At 43.6% G+C, this 23,752-nt stretch overlaps 2 protein-coding genes across 3 annotated transcripts in view; one reads left to right on the top strand and one right to left on the bottom strand.

Moving 5' to 3' along the window:
* Window positions 1-3,251: 3,251 nt before the first annotated feature.
* ISCU (iron-sulfur cluster assembly enzyme) lies at window positions 3,252-7,796 on the bottom strand. The gene is made up of 5 exons (XM_075898774.1): window positions 7,639-7,796; window positions 6,454-6,567; window positions 5,605-5,715; window positions 4,784-4,862; window positions 3,252-3,821 (listed from the first exon to the last, which is right to left on the bottom strand). Exons 1-5 carry the CDS (start codon window positions 7,735-7,737, stop codon window positions 3,727-3,729), a joined length of 498 nt encoding a protein of 165 aa, XP_075754889.1. The 5' UTR covers window positions 7,738-7,796; the 3' UTR covers window positions 3,252-3,726.
* Window positions 7,797-9,527: 1,731 nt separating this feature from the next.
* SART3 (spliceosome associated factor 3, U4/U6 recycling protein) overlaps window positions 9,528-23,752 on the top strand; it is a 31,530-nt gene continuing 17,305 nt past the window's right edge. The window contains exons 1-8 of one of the 2 annotated variants that reach the window (XM_075898772.1): window positions 9,528-10,221; window positions 12,566-12,692; window positions 14,440-14,544; window positions 18,687-18,871; window positions 19,856-19,961; window positions 21,470-21,594; window positions 22,112-22,267; window positions 23,154-23,292. In XM_075898772.1, the coding sequence (XP_075754887.1) occupies window positions 10,048-10,221; window positions 12,566-12,692; window positions 14,440-14,544; window positions 18,687-18,871; window positions 19,856-19,961; window positions 21,470-21,594; window positions 22,112-22,267; window positions 23,154-23,292 (1,117 nt within the window). In that variant the 5' untranslated portion in view covers window positions 9,528-10,047. The remainder of the gene's footprint in view (window positions 10,222-12,565; window positions 12,693-14,439; window positions 14,545-18,686; window positions 18,872-19,855; window positions 19,962-21,469; window positions 21,595-22,111; window positions 22,268-23,153; window positions 23,293-23,752) is intronic. The other variant, XM_075898771.1, reaches the window with a different exon arrangement.

The following is a 23,752-nucleotide window of genomic DNA, read 5'->3' as shown; positions in this document are numbered from 1 at the left end:
ACCTAAACCAAAGTGGATCCAGACTGTTGGCACTTAATATTTAAAAAGTTGCAGAGCAGTTTTTAAACTGAGAGATGGGAGAAAGCTGATTGGTGCAGAGGAGCACATGGATCGGACAGAGACTTCTCTTAGAGGAAAGTCTATTGATAGAGATTCTCTAGGTTTTAGTCAGGAGGAGAGGATGGAAAAGGAGAAAGTATGTGCCAGATCAGACGAGAAACAATCACAAAAAAGAATGACACATTAGAAAAGGGCAGACAAATAAATAGTGACAAATTTTTAAAGTGCTTGTACACAAATGCTAGAAATCTAAATAATAAGATGGGTGAACTAGAGTGCCTTGTGTTAAAGGATATTGATATAATAGGCATCACAGAAACCTGGTGGAGTGAGGACAATCAATGGGACACAATCATACCAGGGTACAAAATATATCGGAAGGACAGAACAGGTTGTGCAGGAGGGTGGCGTGTGGGGAAAGAGTGGCACTATATGTGAAAGAAAATATAGAATCAAATGAAGTAAAAATCTTAAATGAATCAACGTGTTCCATACAATCTCTATGGATAGTGATTCCATGATCTAATAAGAATATAACCACAGGGATTTATTATCAATCACCTGACCAGGACAGTAATAGTGATTATGAAATGTTAAGGGAGATTAGAGAGGCTATCAAAATAAAGAAATAATAGTAGGGGATTTTAACTATCCCCATATTAACTGGGTACATTTCACCTCAGGGTGAAATGCAGAGACAAAATTTCTCAATACCTTAAATGACTGCTTCTTAGAGCAGCTGGTACAGGAACCCACAAGGGGAGAGGCAAATCTCAATTTAGTCCTGAGTGGAGCACAGGATCTGGTCCAAGGGGTAACTATAACAGGACTGCTGGGAAATAGTGACCATAATATAACAACATTTAATATTCCTGTGGTGGGAAAAACACCTCAGCAGCCCAACACTGCGGCATTTAATTTCAGAAAGGGGAACTATGCAAAAGCGAGGAGGTTAGTTAAACAGAAATTAAAAGGTACTGTGATTCAAGTAAAATCCCTGCAAGCTGCATGGACATTTTTCAAAGGCACCATAATAGAGGCCCAACTTAAATGTATACCCCCAAATTAAAAAACAGTAAAAACTAAAAAAGAGCCACCATGGCTTAAAAACCTGTAGCAGTGAGAGATAAAAAGGCACCTTTTTAAAAGTGGAAGTCCAATCCTAGTGAGGAAAATAGAAAGGAGCATAAACACTGCCAAATTAAGTGTAAAAATGTAATAAGAAAAGCCAAAAAGGAGTTTGAAGAACAGCTAGCCAAAAACTCAAAAAGGTAATAAAATGTTTAAGTACATCAGAAGCAGGAAGTGGGGACCCTGGACGATCGAGATACAAAAGGAACACTTAAAAAGATGATAAAGTCATTGCGGAGAAACTAAATGAATTATTTGCTTGAGTCTTCATGTCTGAGGATGTTAGGAAGATTCCCAAATCTGACCCATCCTTTGTAGGTGGCAAATCTGAGGAATTATCACAGATTGAAGTGTCATTAAAGGAGGTTTTGGAATTAATTGATAAACTTGACTAACAAGTCACCAGGACCAGATGGCATTCACCCAAGAGTTCTGAAAGACCTCAAAAGTGAAATTGCGGAACTATTAACTATGGTTTGTAACCTTTATCCTTTAAAACAGCTTCTGAACCCAATGACTGGTAGATAGCTAATGTAGCACTAATATTTAAAAAGGGCTCTAGAGGTGATCCCAGCAATTACAGACCGGTAAGTCTAACATCAGTACCAGGCAAATTAGTTGAGACAATAGTAAAGAATAAAATTTTCAAGACATGTAGAACATAATTTGTTGGGCAAAAATCAACATGGTTTCTGTAAAGGGAAATCATGTCTTACTTATATCCTAGAGTTCTTTGAAGGGGTCAACAAACATGTGGACAAGGGGAATCCAGCAGATACAGTGAACTTAGATTTCCAGAAAGTCTTTGACAAGGTCCCTCACCAAAGGCTCTTACGTAAGTTAAGTTGTCATGGGATAAGAAGGAAGATCCTTTCATGGACTGAGAACTGGTTAAAAGACAGGAAACAAAGGGTAGGAATAAAGGGTAAATTTTCAGAATGGAGAGGGGGGTAGCTACAGGTGTTCCCCAAGGGTCAATCCTAGGACCAATCCTATTCAACTTTTTCATAAATGATCTGGACAAAGTGAGGTGGCAAAATTTGCAGACAATACTAAACTGCTCAAGGTAGTTAAGACCAAAGCAGACTGAAGAACTTCCAAAAGTTCAAACTAACTGATTGGGCAACAAAATGACAAATGAAATTGAATGTGGATAAAAGTAAAGTAATGTACATTGGAAAAAATAACCCCAACTATACAAACAATATGATGGGGGTTAATTTAGCTACAACTAATTGGGAAAGAGATCTTGGGAGTCATCGTGGATAGTTCTCTGAAGACATCCATGCAGCATGCAGTGGCAGTTGAAAAAGCAAAACAGAATGTTAGGAATCATTAAAAAAGGGACAGGGAATAAGACAAAATATCTTATTGCCCTTATATAAATCCACAGTACACCCACACCTTGAATACTGAATAGAGGTGTGGTCTCATCTCAAAAAAGATATACTGGCATTAGAAAAAGTTCAGAGGAGGGCAATTAAAATGATTAGGGGTTTCGAATGGGTCCAATATGAGGAGAGATTAAAGAGACTAGGACTTTTCAGGTTGGAAAATAGGAGACTAAGGGGGGGATGTGATAGAGGTATATAAAATCATGAGTGGTATGGAGAGAGTAAATAAGGAAATGTTGTTTACTTGTTCCCATAGTATAAGAACTAGTTTCATTTGGTGGCCTCTAATGGGCAGCAGGTTTAAAACAAATAAAAGGAAGTTCTTCAGACAGCGCACAGTCAACCTGTGGAACTCCTTGCCTGAAGAGGTTGTGAAGGCTAGGACTATAACATGATTTAAAAGAGAACTAGATAACCTCCATGAATTTAAGTCCATTAATGGCTATTAGCCAGGATAGGTAAGGAATGGTGTCCCTAGCTTCTGTTTGCCAGAGGGTGGAAATGGATGGCAGGGGAAATATCGCTTGATCATTACCTGTTCGATTCACTCACTCTGGGGCACCTGGTATTGGCCACTGTCGGCAGACAGGATACCAGGCTGGATGGATCTTTGGTCTGACCCAGTATGGCCATTCTTATGTTCTTAACACAATTATACCCAATAGGAATTGCCATAGATTGTTTAATAAATTATGTACAGCATATGCAATAAAACTGATCTGCAATTTCATGGATAAGACATTCAGACTAAGGCAGAACACTTTCCAATATTACCTTTTACTATACAAAACTGTACAGCTAGTCTATGGATTTCAGACCTTCTAACATTTGAAACACCAGGATTTTCTTTGCTGAAAACTCAACTGTCACTCCAGAACTAACTGCCACCCATATCCGTACACATAATATGAAGTCAGAATAGACCAGTAGTCTGTGCTGAAATAAGCTCAAACATTCCAGTAATTTGAGCACCACATCAGTGGTTTAATACACATGAAACAGTGAAACATTGTGCGTATCTTATGTGCGTATTATACAGCTTTTTTTAGTACTGCACTGGTTCTCATGTCTAACATCTAAAGTAATTGCACTGTAGATTTAAGTGGAATGAGAGCAAGCTCTACAGTCTCAAACATTAGTTTTAAGTATTGGCTGCTTTCTTCTCCAACTCTTTCTTAGGATCTTGTTTCAACTTGTAATCTGCCAGAGCAGCCTTGATTGCATCTTCAGCAAGCACTGAAAAGTAAAAAAAAAAAAAGTGTTTAGAACCCTGTTTGTAAATAGGGAGTAAAAATGATCCACCTTAAACAACAACAGCAAAAACAGGCATTTGTGTTTGTATTGAGTATCTATAGTACTATGCAGCAGAGACACTGATAGAAAAAGAGAAGGCTAGTGTTTTTTGCAGGTTACGACTAATACACACAAGGAGTGTTTCAACAGCAAAGCCTGCCCTGTTCCTTAGTTGAGGGAATGCTCTTAATTTTCTCTCAGGAATTAATTGAAATCTATCTTATTCAACACCCTTAATATATGTTACATTCCTTTTAAGGGAGCCCACAAAGATTTAAAAATGGGGCCTATGTCATTTTTTGGCATTTATTAGTGAGGATTTTTCTTTAAGTGGGGGTTGCTACTTCACCTTACCAGCACCAGGAACTTCAGCTCTCATTGTCATTTATGTCTGAATTCACATTTACATTGAGGGAGAAGGGATACTGAATCTTGACTAATGTTCTGGAGAAAGGTAAACTGGTCAGACAAGACTTTCCTTCTGATTAAATGCTCAGCTTTCCTTTTTTGACTCTTTGATGTCACACCACTAATTCTCGAGTCAGTGGTGACTCTTAGATGAAAGATCTGGCTTCTAACAAAAATATAACAAAGTCTTTCAGGCCTTCATCATATGTTCCAAAATAGCCAAACCCTGTTTGTTTCTTTTGAAGGTCACCTTAAAAGAGATCACTAGGGCTATGCATTTAATTCATGAGAATTTATGGCAGACTCAAAAGGTGGGTAACACTAATGACATCCTGTTGACTGATGTCTTTTGCAAATACCTAGAATCCTCAGTAAGAATTGTAGAGTCAAACTACAGTAAGTTATACTATGTTGTTTCTGGGTTAGGTTAGACAATATAGGTTCTAAAAATTAAGACAGTTCGGTGTTTAAACAAGCTGCATTTAACTCAAACTTACTAGAACAGTGGAGTTTAACTGGAGGAAGACAGAGTTCTCTAGCAATATCAGTATTTCTGATCTTCAAGGCTTCGTCAACCTGAAATTTATAAACCTATTAATACAGGATTATGGCTGCTAGTCATCAATCACCTGAGGTGGTCATCTTGAGCCACAGATTTGTGAAAGACGTGTTTTGAGGACTAACCTTCAGGATGGGGTTGTGAGAGAAACATACAAAGAATTATTTTGGTATGCTTACTGATAGTGCAAAAGCATTTTAAAAGGGTTGTGTATAAACAAATTGCTCTGACCACCCTATCAACATCTTTCCCATTCTCCTTCCATCCCAAGATACCAGACGTAAGCAAAAAATTTTCATATGAACAGCTTCTGACAAACAAAGGCTAGGGACACCCTTCCTACCTATCCTGGCTAATAAATATTGAGGGATATATCCTCCATGAATTTAACTAGTTCTTTTTTGAACCCTGTTAAAGACTTGGTCTTCACAATATCCTCTGTCAGGAAAATATGCATAAATTATTTCTGGCTATGTAGGCCAAAGCCACTTTGAAAATTAAGCTATCAAAGTAAGGTCTGCTTTTCTAGAAATGGAAATTAAGATTAGTAAACTAGATCACATTTCATTGACAGGGATGAAATATTTTTAACCTGCTTCATTGTAGAAAAAATTCACACTAGGTAAAACGGAAACTTCATACTATGCTTCTCATGGTTCCACATATAGCCTCTAATAATGAATGGTGTAGCATTAATAGCGATTTATGCTGCTAGTTTTTGTGTAATATGCTCTTTCACAGATGTGAAGTCAGTTTTACCGTTTTTCCTTTAATCCATTCTGTGGCCAATGAGCTTGAGGCAATTGCTGATCCACAGCCAAATGTTTTGAATCTTGCATCAACAATTTTTCCATTTTTATCTACTTCAACCTGCAAGAATTCCAATGACATTGATTTGGTATATAATATTTGTGTTATATATTTGGTTACATAACATTCTTGTGGTACTATAACTGAAGAGGACTCAGCTTGATAATGATTTGATTTCAACCTATTCACAGAAATCAAGGCAAAGTATCCTTCACATTGGTATCCATGGTAGCAGAATAGGACCTAAGAGTAAGGCAAGGAATACTGTAAAACATTTACATTTTAGTTCTAGAAACGGAAAGTCATTTTACTAGTGGTTTAAGACAGCAGTTACAAGTAGACTTTAATGGACATCATCCACTTAAGGTCTACTTTTGTTTCAAAAGGTGAGTTAAATGTAGTCTTCAGAGCTGACACCTGCCTCTAAATCCTCCTGATATTCTTGTTGATTTTCACCAGAACATTTTAACAGTGGATAACATGACAATGTATGGGAAACAATCAGATATATAAATGAAATAGAGGCTCTTTTATATTTTTTATTTTACCACCTGTAATACCATTAAATCAGAATTATCCACCAGAAGTTTCATGTGAAGGCAGTTCTCATTTAAGACTAATATGTTCATATTCTGTAACTTTTCATTTTGTAAAGTTACTTGCATGTCCTCTCTTTTTTTCTGGCAAACAGCTTATATGATTGTCAACATAACCAGCGTGGTCAGTTCATAATATTCAATATACTAGAGATCTCTCAGTGAACACAGAAATAATCATGTTTGTTATTTGATAACTCACCTGTAATTTCATCACATCTCCACAGGCAGGGGCACCCACTAATCCAGTGCCAACGTTCTTTGCACTCTTATCAAGGGAGCCCACGTTTCTAGGATTTTCGTAGTGATCCACTACCTAAAAGGGAATTTTATTGGCAAGGATTATGGTATCTACAGTCCCTGTCTAGGAAAGCGCTCACAACGTCTGTGCAGTTTAAAACATACTGCAAGAAAGCCCAGTGCATGGCACGGCTGAGAACCTCCCCAACGCTGCCCCAGCTTCAAGGGCATGGGAGTCCATAAGCCCCCTAGTCCCACAATAGCCAGACCTCCTTCTCCTTTCCCAGTCCCAAGTTTCCCACACAACTCCCAGGATCCCATCCTCTTCTTCACCCCTGCCAAGTTCTTTCCTCCCAATCCCTCTCTGCTCTACCTCCCCTCCATGCTGATCTCACAACCAACAACCTCCTGCCCCAATGCTGCCCCCACCCCTCCCCCCTCTCTACTCCCCCCCGCCCCCAATGCTGCCCCCACCCCTCCCCCTCTCTACTCCCCCCCGCCCCCAATGCTGCCCCACCCCTCCCCCCTGTCTACTCCCCCCGCCCCCAATGCTGCCCCCACCCCTCCCCCCTCTCTACTCCCCCCCGCCCCCAATGCTGCCCCCACCCCTCCCCCCTCTCTACTCCCCCCCGCCCCCAATGCTGCCCCCACCCCTCCCCCCTCTCTACTCCCCCCCGCCCCCAATGCTGCCCCCACCCCTCCCCCTCTCTACTCCCCCCCGCCCCCAATGCTGCCCCCACCCCTCCCCCTCTCTACTCCCCCCTGCCCCAATGCTGCCCCCACCCCTCCCCCCCTCTACTCCCCCGCCCCCAATGCTGCCCCCACCCCTCCCCCCTCTACTCCCCCGCCCCCAATGCTGCCCCCACCCCTCCCCCCTCTCTACTCCCCCGCCCCCAATGCTGCCCCCACCCCTCCCCCCTCTCTACTCCCCCGCCCCCAATGCTGCCCCCACCCCTCTCTACTCCCCTCCCCCCTCTCTACTCCCCCCCGCCCCCATCCCTCTCTACTCCCCTCCCCCCTCTCTACTCCCCCCCGCCCCCATCGCTGCTGTCAGCCTCTTGCCCCCTCACGCCCCGCCCCTAAGGACTCACATCTCGCCTACAAGGCCCCCCCCGCCCCCAGTGCTGCTCCCGGCCCCCTCACTGACCTTCTTGTGATACCCCGCGGCGGGGCCTGCCAACCCCCCGGGCCCGGGTCTCAGCAGCGCAGCGGCAGCCCAGCCCCCCGTCAGCCTCAGCGCCGCCATCTTCTCTCGGCAGCGGGCAGCGCGAGATGTCCCGCCCTGTCCCCGCGCACTGTTAGGAGCGCGTCGCGTCACGCCCCCCACGTGACCCGCACGTGTCCTGGCCCCGCCCCCTCGCGAGGGGCAAAGGGCAGTGACTTGCGGGGCTCAAAGAGCAGCAGCTAGAAGGCGCGTGTCCGGCCCCTCCCCCCTGTGGTATCCAACCCGGCCGGTCACGTGTCTGCTGGTGCCGGCGGGGGCCGCGCAGCGCCGCGTGCAGCAGGGCGCGCCCCCAGGACATGTTTACGGCGCTTTGCATCCTTTTGCTCTGCGCTTGGGAAATGGACCCTCCACGCCTGCTCGGCATCGCTGCCCCGGGAGAGCTGCCCAGGCCTGAGCGAGCCAATAGCCGGGTCTGGATGAACCCGAGTATTGCCCGGCAGAAACCAACCCAGGCTTAACCAACAGCTGTTCTGTGCCTGGGCCCGGTGCACATTGTGCACACACCCACTTGCCTAGGGGAGCAACAAGCCATCCAAGCGGGGAAGACCCAGCCCACTGAGATATGTGTTTATGCCTTCCAGGCTTATTGCAATCAGTGGAACTCCTTGCTAGAGCAAATTGTGAAGATCAGGGTTCAAAAAAGGACTCTTGTACATTTCAAAAGCAGAAGTGCCAGGAGTGGGAACTGGTATGCTTCTGTTTCCATCCCACAGTGGAGACATGGTGGTGGGAACCTAATTGGTTCTTCCCAGCACAGGCTCCTGCTCCCTTCCACCTAATAGTTGACTAGTTGCTTAGGCTAGTCACTTACATCTCTAAAGCCAACTGTGTTTTGCACCATGTTCAGAACCATTTACAGGACTCACCTAACAGCTGGCTGACAGATGATCCACTCTCGGGCTGTGTCTAGACTGGCCAGTTTTTCTGGAAAATCAGTTGCTTTTCTGGAAAAACTTGCCTGCTGTCTACACTGGCCGCTTGAATTTCCGCAAAAGCACTGATTTCCTACTGTAAGAAATCAGCGTTTTTTGCGGAAATACTATGCTGCTCCCATTCGGGCAAAAGTCCCTTTTGTGCAAAACTTTTGCACAAAAGGGCCAGTGTAGACAGCTGAGATTTGTTTTGCGCAAAAAAGCCCTGATCGCGAAAATGATGATTGGGGCTTTTTTGCAGAAAAGTGTGTCTAGATTGGCCACGGACGCTTTTCCGCAAAAAGTGCTTTTGCGGAAAAGTGTCCGTGCCAATCTAGACGCTCTGTGCCGAAAATGCTTTTAACGGAAAACTTTTCTGTTAAAAACATTTCCGGAAAATCATGCCAGTCTAGACGTAGCCAGGCAGTTTATCCAAAGCCTGAATTTGTCCTATACAGTGTTGTAGTTTGACAATTAGCTAGTCAGGATTCCAGACCAGAGAGCTAATAATAGTCTTGCTCTGTTGTGATCAGTACTTGGTTTCTCATTTGGCTTCTGAGGGAATGAGTTCTAATGGGGGGGGGGGGGGGGGGAGAGAAGAGGTGCAAGTTTTTTTATTCATATTCCCATTTGCATATTTCCAGACCTTGCTGCCTTAGGATGCTTTACAGTTTTATCAAATATTTAGACAGCATCCTGAACACTGAGGTTGGACAGGTCAGAGGGAGTTTTGCAAATATCTGTTTTAATTTCTTGTGCAAGGTCACCAGAAAGAGGTAAGAGGGATGGAGGGGTGGACTTTGCAAATACATTTCACCATATTTAATTCCCATGCCATATCCCATTCTCTAGTGATGCAGCTACGGGAACTTTATAAAGACGAGAATATTTAATTTCTTATGCACTAGCCCCTGCACCATCCATGATACACGTACATCGTGTACTGAATGTCCAGTTATTACAATGGCTCTCATCCTGCTATGGTTGTGGGAGGATGAGCGGGGACGCAGCAACAAGACCCGAGCCATTTTGCTATGGACAGAGGTGCTCAAAGCCCAAGCAAGCCTTTGAGCCTGCGTACAGAAGAGTTGCCACACACAATATGGCGGCCAAGCCTGGGTCCTTCCCCTACCGACAAGCCCTGGCCAGGGGGACCTCCTTCAGGGCCCCGACATGCCCAGGAGGACCTCAGCAGCCCACGCAGGTGCCTGTAAGAATCCATCACGAGAAGGCCGTGACTCCCTAATCGGAAACAGCCGTTGCTGCAGAGCTGAGTACAGCGAGCTCCACCCGGGCCTTCAATCTTCTTGTCGGGGGTGCGTTCAGCATCTGCGCGGGGACGGGCGAGTCAGGCGCGCCAGCGGCAGCCCCGCGGCTTGGCCGAGGTCGGCAGGCAGTGCGCAGCGCGTAGCTGCACAAGATGGCGGAGGCGGCGGCAGCCGGGCCCGAAGAGACGGCGGCAGTAGCGGCGGCGGCGGAGGAAGAGCGGCGGCCGGAGGAGCAGGGCGGGGACGAGAGCGACTCGGGCTCGTCGGCGGATGGCGAGGACGAGGAGAAGGAGAACGAAGCCGAGATCCAGCGGCTGGAGGAGCAGGTGGGGATCGCGGCCCGGTGCTCGTGGGCACGCGGGGGGAGGGGGCGGGGCGCGAGCCGGGTGCGCCCGCGAAGCCCGTTGCCTCGCGCGTGGAGCCGCCCTCAGCCCTGCCTCGGCCGGCGGGGTCACCCTCGGTTCGGTCCCCGCAGCGCGCGGGGAGGGGGAGGCGGCTCCGCGGCTGCGGCTCGGGGTGTGCAGGAGGGAAGCGCCGCCCTGGGGGCTCTGCGAGTAGCGCCCAGGCCAGAGCATCGGGCCCTCATCCTTGGGGGGTGTGAGCATCCAGACTGGGGGCTAGTCACTGCTCAGCAGGAGCCCCCACGCTTTCTGTAGGGTGCACAGAAGAACAGAATCCTTCTCTGCCCTTGCTTATCGCTGCTTGCCTTCATCTGTTAGGAGCTATAGGCCAGGGATTGTCTGTGTGTGCACAGGAAGCAGAGTTGCATTTTGTGGGGGCTAGGGCCGTACACATCATTAATATTGATAGAGCAAAGGAATCAATAGGTGATGGAGTCTGTATCGTGGCCCCCCCATTAAATGTTGGAGCACAATTAACATGTGAAGAAAGGGAGAGATTTTTGGAACTAGTGGATTAAAGAGAATAAGGAACATGTGATAGTATAGATGGGTGAACTTTTAGGTGTGGGGAATTCACACCCATTCATTCTGTAGTGTTAATCCAGGATTGTATAATTCTGCTGTCTGTTGTAAAATATCAAGAAATCCTTTCTGTTTGTTTATAGTCTCAAATTCTTTGAACACACAGTGGAACAAGGGATGTTAAAAATCGTGTAATAGGGTAACTGTGAAACTGCTAAAAATCTTAGTGGCTACATGTGCTACTGGTTCAGCAGTACTGTAGAGCCTTCAGTGAAGCTGCCTACCTCGCTTGGGAGGAGGAAGAGAGCTGCTTGTCCTCCCTGGGAAGGAAACTTCTCTTCCCTACTGCAGTGAAACCACCTCCCCCTGGAATTGGTTGAGTGTAATCTGTACCATTAACTGATAAGCATCAGCTGATTGGTTAAACAGTTAATCAGTTAAACCCTAATATTGCTAACAAATTCAAAGTTTCATAATCATGTGTAATGTATGTACATTATACTATTCATAAACTATGTGTGGTTTCTGTTCGAGAATTGAAATATGTACCTTTTTTAGCTGTCTTGGTACACAACCCTTTCAGTTGGAGACACTTTCAGAATTTCTACAGAAATGTGCTCTTCGCTTTTAATTTCAGCATGGTAATTATGAAAATGTTATATCTTTATGAAATAGTTCTGTTGTGTAATTCTTTGGTGTTTTAATTGCTATGGCAAACTGGAATAGTGCTAACTTCAGAGGGTTTTCTCTATGCACTGATTACTGAAATAATTGATGGTTGCAACCAGGAATAGAACTTCTTGAGGACTAATATAATTGGAAAGCATGCGTGTCTGTTGTTGAAATGAACTGCAAGGTGGACCATGCAGTAACAAATGTTTTTCTGAGCTTGACGTACATTGAGAATAGGGAGGCAGAACCTTAATTAGAAAAGAACTTCGATCTTTTCACATCTCAGAAACTACTATTTTATCTTGAGAACTGCTTATGTTTGCTATTTCCAGTTATTAGATGGGAAGCTAACATTTTTTGGATATTTATATTAGTTTACTGGAGCAAATTCTCCGTTTTTGTACAGTGTTATTGAAAAGTGGGATCTACTGCAATTTGGATACAAACCATCAGTTTTACCACTAAAATGATGATTAGACAAATGTGCACAACTGCTTAGTGAGATTTAGGCACCTGCTTATTATGCTTATCACCTGAGGATCCACATTATTAAACAGTGGCTTCTAGCTCCAAGGGCTCAGTTCAGTCACCTGCCAAAATAGAATCTTTCATTTTGTACCCTCAGTGGGCTTTGAAAACAATGAAACATTGCACAACCTTTATGCAGACTGGTGAAAGGCGTGTATTATTTTCACTTCACATTGAGCAGTCTGGGGGTAGGTCTACACTAGCACTTTGACTGGTGTATTTTATGTTGCTCGGGGTGTGAACAAACCACTCCCTGAGCAATGTAAATTACGCCAACATAAGAACCATTGTGAACTGCTCTATGTTGTTAAGAGATCTTCTCCAGCTGCCACTTGTTGGGGTGGATTAATTGGAGAGCTCTCTCCAGTCCACTGAGAGCAGCTCCACTAGAGAGCTTACAGTTGCACTGCTGTAAGCTCTATAGTGTAGCCATTACCTGAGACACTGAAGGAATTGATGGCACAGTCCAAAATAGAACTCTGAAGTTCTACCCTAGTAACCAATTGCTGGATATACTCTCTTACATTTCTTCATCTCCTTTTTAAAGCTTTCCATCAATGCATTTGACTATAACTGTCACTTGGACCTAATAAAACTGCTTCGCCAGGAAGGAGAGCTGGTAAAGCTTAGAAGAGCCCGCCAGAAGATGAGTGAACTCTTTCCCCTGACTGAAGGTACAGGATTACTTTAGTTCACACTGGTTATCCTTCTGTAAGCTCCTCCCACTGTTTTTAGCAGCTAAATTGAACATTTTGTAAAATAGTGGTGTTGAATTTTAACATGGAAGTACAAATCAGACATTTTTGGGGATTGTAGTTAGTGGATGCTTCTGATGATGAAGTCCAGTGTTGAGCATACAAATTCCTGCCAAAAGGTTAATATTTCATAATACAGTAAAACTCTGATGGTCCGGCATCTGACGGTCTGGCACTCCTGATGGTCCGGCACCATCAGGAACCCGGAAATGCTCTGGGTAGCCGGACCATTGGAGCTGCTCTGCCCCCAGCTTCCCCAATTCAGCCGCTGCTAAAACTGATCAGCGCTGAATCCGGGAAGCAGGGGGCAGAACAGCTGGAGTGCTGCCGGGTAGGTCCAGTAGCACTGCCCCTCGGGGCTGCGGGACCAACCCAGCGGCTGACTCCAGGAAGCCCGAGACAGAGCTGCTCCGTCCCAGCTTCCTGGAATCAGCCACTGGTCAGTTTCAGCAGCAGCTGACTTGGGTACACCTAGGACAGAGCAGCTGGGGTGCTGCTGGGTTGGTCCCCACAGCGCCGAGGTTTGGCGCTACCAGACCAACCCAGCAGCGCCCCAGCTGCTCTGTCCCAGGCGTCCTGATTCAGCCACTGCTGAAACTGACCAGGGCTGACTCCAGGAAGCCCGGGGCAGAGCAGCTCTGCCTCTGGCTTTCTGGTGTCAGCCGCTGATCAGTTTCTGCAGCGGCTGACTTGGGGACACCTGGGGCAGAGAAGCTGGGGTGCTGCCGGGTTGGTCCAGTAGTGCCGAGGAGCGGCGCTGTGGGACCAACCCGTCAGCACCCCAGCTGCTCTGCCCCAGGCGTCCCCAAGAGCAGTTGGGGTACTGACGGGTTGGTCTCGCGGCGCCAAGGGTCGGCGCTACCGGACCAACCCGGCAGCACTCCAGCTGCTCTGCTGCAGGCGTCCCCGATTCAGCCGCTGCTGAAACTGACCAGCAGCGGCTGAATCAGGGGCTCCTGGGGCAGAGCCGGACTAACAGAAGGGAGGGCTATGAGAGGGTCTGGGGTAGCATCTCCCCACCCCACCCCAGACCCCTCATAGCCCCCCCCTTCTGATAGTCCGGCATATTTGATAATCCGGCACCCCGTGGGTCCTAAAGGTGCCGGATTATCGGAGGTTTACTGTATGTTGTAAAAGGATGCTGTTGAAAGTTACAAATAGCCTATTAGCCTAATTTTTTTTTTATTGACGGGACAGACAGCATCTGGGCAAACTTCCCTGTACAGCCTGGCAGACGTGCCTTGACCTGACATGGAAGGGCCTCTTCCCAGAAAGAGGGTGAGAGAACCGCCTTTGTGGCTGTTCAGTGATTGGCATCTGCTGTGTATCTAGAAGGGTACAAATTGTGCTAGTAATCACTTGTGCTATGGGCCATTGTTCCCTGGGAATTGAACTGACATTTATCATATAAGCATCATGGTAATGCTCTACCTTTACAAATAGATAGATATTTACTTAAATATTTGGTGGTAGGATTGTAAAAACTGGCCAAAGCTTTAGTAAAATTTGTTATAGCTAACTGTAAAAGTTCAAAAAAGTGTTACAAAAAATAACCACATTTTCAAACTATGCTATGTAGTGATGCCAAGTTAAACTAATTTCTTATCTTTTGGATTCTTTTGAATATTCTTGGTAATGTACCTCTGAAGTTCCTGTTCTTTTTCAGAAATTTGGCTAGATTGGTTGAAGGATGAGATAAGGATGGCTTCTGAAAACACTGATCGTGAGAAGGTTTATGAGCTGTTTGAGAGAGCTGTGAAAGACTATATCTGTAAGTTGCAAAGATCCCCTGCAAAATAAACATTTGTAGTTTTGCATTCTTCTTCACTGCTTTCTTATGGTTAATACTGTGAAAAATACTCCCCCAAATTTGTTTTGGATCTGTGCGGTAAAGAATAGCTGTTTTAAAAGTAATAACTCACAATCTGTTGATGATACTTAGATGGAGATTTGAAATTTATGCAAATTGGAGAGAAGTTGTTGAAGGATTCAGCTCTATTGTATCATTTCATTGATTTCAGTGGAGAGCAGCTGATTAACACTACATTTCCTGGCTTTGTATCTTGCTGTTACCTGATGAGGAGTCTGTCCTTACAGATATTGAATCCTGTATCCTATAATTAATTCTTCTGTTCTTGTTTTTAGAAAGTGTTTTTAAAAGGCTTATTTTCAGTACCTTGCATTTTTCTGTAGACCTTATTTTTTAGTTCCTGCTCTCTTTCATGTGTTTCTATTATGTCCACAGTCTGTAAAAGCTTTTTAAGAGTGAGTTGCTATTAATTACAAAAAAGACATAATCCTTTATTAACCTACCTACTTAAATACTCAAGCTAACCCACATTTCACAGCACTGGGCCGCTGGGACTTTCATTAAAAGAGAGACAAATATCTGGTACTTGTTCACACCTATTCATCAAGCAATGGCTGCTGCTAAGTACCTAATTATTAGGCTGAACAGTCAGGTTTGCTTCATGTATTATAGTGGTGGAGCTAGCTGTGAAATGAATTGGCAGATATTATTGATGTGTCAGTAGTAGGGATGTTAAATTTGTATGCAATCAGGTAATCAGTTAGTCAATGGAATTTCCATCAACTACTCAGGCAGTCAATAAGGGGGTAAACTGCAGAGCTACAATGGGGTTAGTTCCCGGCCCCAGGAGCTAACCCTGCTGTGGCTCTACCTTTTAAACATATTAAGAGCTTAGCAGCTCTTAATACATTTTGAAAAGCAGAGGTGCAGTGTCTGGGACCGGGTGTGAGCTGGGACAGCTGATTCCTGGCTCATACCTGGTCCACCGCTACACCTCTGCCTCTCTGTCCTTTTTGTCCCTGATGGTTCCAGGGAACCGGCTTTAAAGCTAGCTTCCCGCAGCACTGACCCCCCCCCCCCCCCACTCCTTGTTCCTCTGGTAGAGGAAGCAAGGTGGTTGGGAGGAAAGCGACTGGTAGAGTCACTACTCAGATACTTGATAAGCGCATGCTTATGGCATAGTTGACTGGTCGCTTACATCCCTAGTCAGTAGTAGCTATTTGTTAATTCTTCAAAGCCACTCTTGAACTTCTAAAAATCATGTACAAAAGGAATTATTCTCTGACCACCCAGGGAATTGATATAGAATAAAAGTGATGGAACTGCTCACTCAGCTTTTCTTATCCCCATTGCCAACAGACCATTATTTTTAGTTTTCCCTGAATTTTTGCAATAGTTTGATTTAGAGCAATTAAAAAAAATGCAAAACTTCAGGAAAGGATAGCATGCAGGTTTTGTAATTTGGAATGACAAGTGGGGGCATGGGACATGGAATTTAGGAGATGAAAGGCTAATTGGGTTTTGTTGTGGTCTGTGGTGTAACATTGGAGGTCTGGTGCTCAGCCCTGCTCTCTAGCTCTACCTTGCAGTTTTACTGCCATTTTTTTGTCCTTTCTTGCTTATTTGTGCTGTTCCTGCAGGACACAGACAGGTATTAATAGTCTGGAGCTTTTATAAACATTACAGACTAGAGCAGGTTGGAAAATGGATTTTCAATCCCATGAAAAAATTGTGCATCCACCCTTTTCAGTCTAATAACATACCTCACTTACACACATCAGTGAAACTATAATGTGGAACTCCATGCACAGAAATGTAAAAAATCCATGCCCACCCACTATTTGTTGAAAGATGTGAATGTAATAGTTAATATGGCTGGCATTTAAAGATGTCCGTTGATAAGTCAGGTCGAAGATTGTTAATCATGGGAAGCCGGAGGTAGTTGAGATTGCAGGGTAACTGGAGAGTGGATTACAATTTGGATTTTGAGTGAGTGCTTTTTTAAGGTATATGATGAACTAGTATCCTTCATTCTCTGTACCTGGGAACCTTGCGGCCAGCCCTGTGACCTGGCTCTTACTACATTTAAACTGCAGAGCTGCAGTGGGGGATAGCTCCTGGATCTGGCGTGATCCAGGACTGAGCACCTTTCCTTATTGGCTTATCATGTACTTGATACAAATTCTATCGATTATACGATTAGCAAATTACGCACCTCTTCATCCTAACTTTTGACCGGTTATGTTCCTGCCCTATAGTAATTTAATCTAGATCAGTGTTTCTCAAACTTTTTAAATAAAGTACCCTTAAAAAAAAAAAGTACCCCCAGTACCTACAGTTTTCAGCGACACAATTTTTTTTCTACCATTGCAACACATTTGCTTAAACAACATAATCATAGCTGGCGATGAAATTTTTGGATGTAAAAAGTACAAAAATAATAAAATGCTGTAAAACTGAAAACAAAAATTCAATGTTCTCCAAATTTCAGTTGTGTTGACATATCCCGCAGTCTTCTCTCAAGTACCCCAACGGTACTCGTACCACTGGTTGAGAAACACTGATTTAGATCACATCCCAAATTTGTTTGAGGCCGACGTGACACTGTATCAAAAGTCTTACAAAAATTAGGTATATTAATGTGTTCAATTAAGTAACTGTGTAGTTGCTGATACAGAGGCAGTAGCAGTGCAGGGGCAGGAGGGAGAGAGCCGGTGGCTCCCCAGGAGCTGGAGCACGAATATCTGGAGCCTGTGTGTAACTGAACATTAATCAATGAGCTCACACTTTCACATCCCTGCTGTTCCTATTGTTGCTCCCCATCTACCAGGATAATAACCTTATCAAATTGTACAGGGTCCAGAGTTCAGCATGAAAAAATGTTATTTTCTGTGGAAGAGTAGTATGCTAGGAAAGTGTATTAGGTGCTTTATATTAGGGATGTAAGAAACTAGTCAACTAGTTGCTTCCCGCCTCCCTGCTACAGAATGGCCTTCTGGGTCAGACCAAGAGTCCATATAGCCCAGTATCCTGTCTGCCGACAGTGGCCAATACCACATGCGCCAGAGAGAAGGAACACAACAGGTAATCATCACATAATCCCTCTCCTGTCATCCATTTCCAGACAGAGAGGCTAGGGACACCATTCCTACCCATTCTAGCCAAAAGCCATTGATGGACCTAACCTCCATGAATCTGTCTAGCTCTTTTTTGAACCATGTTAAAGTCCTACTCTTCACCACATCCTATGGCAAGGAATTCCACAGGCTGACTGTGCACTGAGTGAAGAAAAACTTCCTTTTTGTTTGTTTTAAATCTGCTGCCTATTCATTTCATTTGGTGACCCTTAGTTCTTGTGTTGTGGGAATAAGTAAATAACTTTTCCTTATTCACTTTTTCCACACCCGTCATGATTTTATAGACCTCTAGCATATCCCCTATTAGTCTCCTCTTTTCTTACCTTTTGAAACATCAGATTGGAATTTGCATGCATGTGTGTTACTCTGCATTGACCATGTAAAACCTCTTTTGTTTCCTTTTACTGTTTAATAAATATTTACTTAGGTTACCTTAGAGGCAGCAAGGTGAGGGGAGCAGGACCCAGAGCTATGGGGGAGCTTGCTTAAAAGCTGGTTCCCCCCAGCATTGTCGGGGGGCAGGGATGGCAGGGGAGGCAGAAGTGAGTGGGAACTATAGCAGTCCCTGCTCACACTGGTCCGACTGCTGTGCATTTTCCTTTGAAATTTAGCAAGACAAAGGCAGAGGTGGCACAGTAGGAAACCAGGGTGAGGGGGGAGTCAAGCAGTCCCCACTCACCCTGGATTCCTTGCTGTGCCTCTGCCTTTTAAATGTATTAAGAGCCGTGGGCTTACTACATTTAACAGGCAGAGGCACAGCTGGGATAGCGAATATCACACTCCACCCCTTATTGACTAATCAAGTAGTCAATGGAAATTCCGTTGACTACTTCATTAGCTGATTAATCAAAATTTAACATCCCTACTTTGTATACGTTGTATCCCTAGATGATTTGGGAAGTTGAAGGGAAAGTTTCTTTCCTGGGAGAAGACTTTACTTCATTGTTTCTGATTACTTTTGTTTAGGTCCTGAAATCTGGCTCGAGTATGCTCAGTATTCGATTGGTGGCATTGGTCAAGAAGGCGGGATTGAGAAAGTTCGCTCAATTTTTGAAAGAGCACTGACTGCTGTTGGCTTACATGTGACAAAAGGAGCAGCAATCTGGGAAGCTTACCGGGAGTTTGAAAATGCCATCTTGGAAACAGTACAGGTATAATCCAGAACTTTCTGTTCTCTTGAGTGCGAGGAAATAGTGGTGTCAGTAGGCTTTTCAAAAATCAATGCATCTGCTCTGCTGCAGTGGTTATTAACATTAAGAAGGTGGTGTCATTTATGGTGTGCACAGGGAGGAACCTTAGTGCAGATATTAGAATTCTTCCTTCTTTTCCATTGGCTTGGCACTCAGAAAAATAGCTTTAAATTTAAAAAAAAAATCATTTTCAAACACTTATTTTTTCTCAGTAAATATTTATCAACATAATTTACCTTTATTTGTTTTCTGCCTTTGAGAACTTGCTACCTTAAGAATTCATTCATTTTTCTCTTCTGTGTGAATGAATGTTTGCATGCCAGACAGTTTCCAAGGTGTATATTCTGTTTGAATTAAGCAAGAACAAAGCCTACAAACATAATAGCAGCATAGTCAGCAGTCCTGTTTCTTGGTAGTTTACAAAATATTGAAAGAGCTGCTCTCAGAAAGCTAATAGCTATTTTAATAGGGGTAATCAGAGATTTTGATATTAATGATCTAGTCTTCAGTCAAAGTGGTCAGGATATCTAGATGTTCTAGAGGACACACAAGGTGCATGAACGTCAAGAGTTTATTAAGTCAAGTTAGAAACTGTCTTGCAGTTACTGACATTGGGCTTGTGCATTGCCATTATCTTATGTCCCTGTTTTCAGCAAGTGCTGTAATAAACTGGGAATTACTTGTTGTGATCGTAAACATAATTTACAAATGTGCATCTTAGTTCTTGGAAAGAAATGCTTCTTGCATGCCTCTGACCTCCGGCTGAGCAGCTTTCTGTTGTGAGCTTGTACAGTTCTATTACACAAGATGCTTGTTTACCACGTATGCTTTTTAAAGATTGTTATTTGGATCTCAGGTCTATTATTCAAATTGCACTTGGGTTTATTGTTTATCAACCCAGGCCCCAAGGGAGTTGGGTAATGCTGAGTATATTTTTCTTTGTAGCCAGCTGCTGGCAGTATTCCCTCCCCTGAACAGCAGCAGACACTCTGTGCACAGCTTGAGAAGATTCACACACTGTTTAGGCGCCAGCTGGGAATCCCGCTGCTAGGTAAGAACCCCTGTACGTGGGAAGGCTGCCTGGGTAAGGCTACAGGTTCTCCTTTCAGTGGTGCAGTGGTTATGCCGCTGAGTTCTCCTTTTGGTCATGCCTCAGAAAATGCTTGTACAAGGTTTGTGTGTCCTTAAAGTCATGGATGTGTCATTCTGAGTGTTTCAAAGACTTTCTGTGCCCCTGCTTTGTTGGGAAATATTTGACTTTCTAATTCCTACCTGAATTTTGTAACATTCAAGGAAATAGATATTGCCAAAAAACCCTTTTAAGTACTAAGGGTATGTCTACACTACCACCCTAGTTCGAACTAGGGTGGTTAATGTTGTCATACGAACTTGCAAATGAAGCCCGGGATTTGAATTTCCCGGGCTTCGTTTGCATGTTGCCGGGCGCCGCCATTTTTAAATGTCCGCTAGTTCGGACTCCGTGCCCGCAGCAACACGTGGCACGAACTAGATAGTTCGGACTAGACTTCCTATTCTGAACTATCTAGTTTGTGCCGCATGTAGCTGCGGGCACGGAGTCCGAACTAGCGGACATTTAAAAATGGCGGCGCCCGGCAACATGCAAATGAAGCCCGGGAAATTCAAATCCCGGGCTTCATTTGCAAGTTCATATGACTACATTAACCACCCTAGTTCGAACTAGGGTGGTAGTGTAGACATAGCCTTACATACTTTGATAGAACATGTCTTACAATTTAAACGAGGAGCTTTTTAAACAGAAGACAGTAAGCCATAAAGGTGCCATGGGGATAGGCATGGTACAAGAGTAGATCCAGGTGGGAAACAGTTTTCTCGTCCTTCTAAAGCTTTTGAGGTTACAACCATTTTTTTCCATTCCCTATCGGCTTGAAACTGAGACCTTTATAATTTTTTTTCAGGAAAATATAAAAAATAAAAAAAGACTGTACCCCAAACTAGCTGATTATAGGGTGCACACCTGGAATGTGGGAAACTTGTGTTCAGGCCCCTGTTCTGCCAAATTTGGACATGTTCAATAAACATTGTGTTGAAAAATTCCTGAGCAGTTATGAACCTAAGTTGATGGTAGGAAAATATCCTAGTTTCTGCTTTATCTTAGCTTTTGGTGTTTCCCCTAATGTGCAGTCAGGGTACCAGCTCCATCATGCTTTCACTTGGTACCCTGTCTGTCCCCTTCTAAGAGTCTAACCAAGCCCAAATAAACACACTTCTCTCCCTTTTTTTGACTTGTACATGAAAACAGTTTGGCTTGTTCATTCTCTTCCTAAAGCCTTGGAGTTATTCTGCCGTGTTTCTGTCCAAAACCATCCATTTGTAATAGTCTGTCTTGAGTTTGAATTGGATTATCGTATGTAGAAACTGTTACTCCAGCCCTTTAACCAAGTGGTCAAGCTATATTCCATCTCAATCAGGGTTTACAGACAGGACAACATGAAAACTCATGATGTATAACTCATGATGTTCATATTACTTAGTAAAATAATTGTTTCTGTCAATTTGGTTCTTTGTCTATATTAATAGACATGGAAGTCACATACGCTGAATATGAAGAATGGTCGGAGGATCCTGTGCTGGAAGTAGTCATAAAGAACTACAAGAAAGCACTGCAACAGATGGAAAAGTGTAAGCCGTATGAAGAGGCTCTGGTAACTATTTTAAACGTGTTATGAAACTAAACAACTTATTTTTCCTAAATAACCACAGAAGTAAACTAGTGACTTTGAAACTCCTTTTCAGCATTAAGCAACATAAAGGAAACTTTCCCATTGTCTGTATTATTACAGACAGTTTTGAGAATTTTATAGCAGCTTGAAATAGTGCTGCATAGGCAGAGAGGCCTGCATCAAGAATCACTGTGTAATATTCTTATGGCACCCATTAGAACCATTTTCAAGATCTTCCAGACATTCTGGCCTGGTAGGGGTAGAAGTGTATATTTGAACCCATCTGATCTGTATTCAGAAGTCAGTGAAAATCAAAAGGCCTGAATCCAGATCCACTGCTTAGGATTCTCCTAGATCTGCTGATTTGTTTAAGGCTAAAATTTTGTGCTTCAGATTATTGCTCTTGGTCTGTAAAATGCTGTTCTGATTCAAGGTTGATTTGCTTATCTTCCTGACAAAGTATAACTCTTTTGTCTTTGTACTCCTGTTTGTGTTCTAGCTGGTTGCTGAGACACCAAAACTAGCAGAATATCAAGCCTATATTGACTTTGAAATGAAAGCAGGAGATCCAGCTCGCATTCAGTTAATTTATGAGCGTGCCCTCGCTGAGAACTGCCTTGTGCCAGATCTCTGGGCACGGTACAATCAATATCTGGTAAGGAAAATAATATTACATTTACCCTATTGTGCAGCTGTATCTCCTTGGACTCAGTGTTGGATTCTGCCTGTGTTTCCACACTTTCACGTAAACTGTCAATCCAGCTAACCAGACACTATCACGGGGGACCACAGGTCCCAGTATTTGGGGCTTTGCCTTTTAAAGGCACTTATTACCTCTCACCCTTGTTCTGATTTTTCACATTTGCTATCTGGTCACCTTAAGCTGTGTCAGCATAGTTTTCATCAGTGTTCATTTCCCTTCTCTCAGAAATGCATTTATAGAAACACAAAGTCACTTTGACATTGATCAGAATAGGTACACTGAGTATTGTCATCTGGTCCATCCCAATGTGTTTCGTATATGGATGGGACGGCAGTTAGAGGTAACACCCAAATAAGAGTCCCAGTTAATTTTGCAGTGAATATGTATCCACATGGAATTGCTTCCTAGTCTACATGACCTCCTAGATGACATCAAGTTTGCAAGGTGGTACCATTACCAAGTTCTCTAAAAGGGGCCATCTCACACTCTGATGCTAAATTATTTTTTCTTGCTTGCACTTTAAATGACTAAGGTTAGTGGGGATTCATTCAATGCTTTTATTCTGTCTCATTAAATCGAGTAGCATAGCAGAATGAGTTGTTTGACTGGTCATGGATTGTGTTCATTGAAAGGGGGAGTAATGTGATACTCTGTTATGCTGTCACATAGCATCTCTCCCTTTGAGGCGGTCAGCTTGAAAGTACAATTCTCAAACTTTTATGTGAAGTCAAAATTTTTTTAGAAGACAGCATTTTTTTGGTAATATTATATCATCTGGGATGAGGGTTGTCTGAGAGGACTGTTATGCATCCTTTAATTGATTGTGTGATTATTTTAGGACCGGCAGTTGAAAGTGAAAGAATTGGTACTCTCAGCACATGATCGAGCTGTTAGGAATTGTCCCTGGACTGTTGGGCTGTGGAATCGTTACCTTTTAGCAATGGAGAGGCACAAAGTTGATCATCAGATTGTTTCTGGTAAGGAAATTCTGCTGTCATTAGTTATTGACTGAGTCCATAGCAAGCTTCCAAAGTGTCTGAACCCCAGGATGTTTTCTTGTTGATGAATGGTAATGTGAATGATATTCCACAACGAATAGGAACCTGTTATGAATTCTCTCTAACCTTAGGCTGGATTAATGGAAATGCTGTGAAACTATTTTACAGTAGTTTTTCTGGAACAACTTCATATTTAAGCAGAGGTCTCTTTATAACTCTATAGCACATTACTGAATTGAAACACATTTGCAGATTTCATACTCATTTACTAATCAGAATATAGTATATACATGTTACACTGCATCATTTAGCTTTTTGAAGTATAACTTTTGATTCATAAAACCATAGAAATAGCCTCTCCTATCCCTCAGTCTACTAACTCCAGTTATTGGCAAAAGGAACAAAAGCAAATACATGTCTTCTTTTATTTTGCACCCTA

This window comes from Pelodiscus sinensis, chromosome 15 (assembly GCF_049634645.1).
Source record: "Pelodiscus sinensis isolate JC-2024 chromosome 15, ASM4963464v1, whole genome shotgun sequence".
NCBI lineage: Eukaryota > Metazoa > Chordata > Testudines > Trionychidae > Pelodiscus > Pelodiscus sinensis.
This window is presented reverse-complemented; position numbering and strand designations above follow the sequence as displayed.

What these genes read in the sequence shown, in the direction of transcription:
- ISCU (XM_075898774.1), bottom strand. Translation starts at nt 7,737, where the DNA reads ATGGCGGCGCTGAGGCTGACGGGGGGCTGGGCTGCCGCTGCGCTGCTG. An exon ending in GAGATGTGATGAAATTACAG is followed by an intron (nt 5,716 to 6,453) that starts GTGAGTTATCAA and finishes GAATTCTTGCAG; the next exon opens with GTTGAAGTAGATAAAAATGG. An exon ending in AGTTAAACTCCACTGTTCTA is followed by an intron (nt 3,822 to 4,783) that starts GTAAGTTTGAGT and finishes TTTACTTTTCAG; the next exon opens with TGCTTGCTGAAGATGCAATC.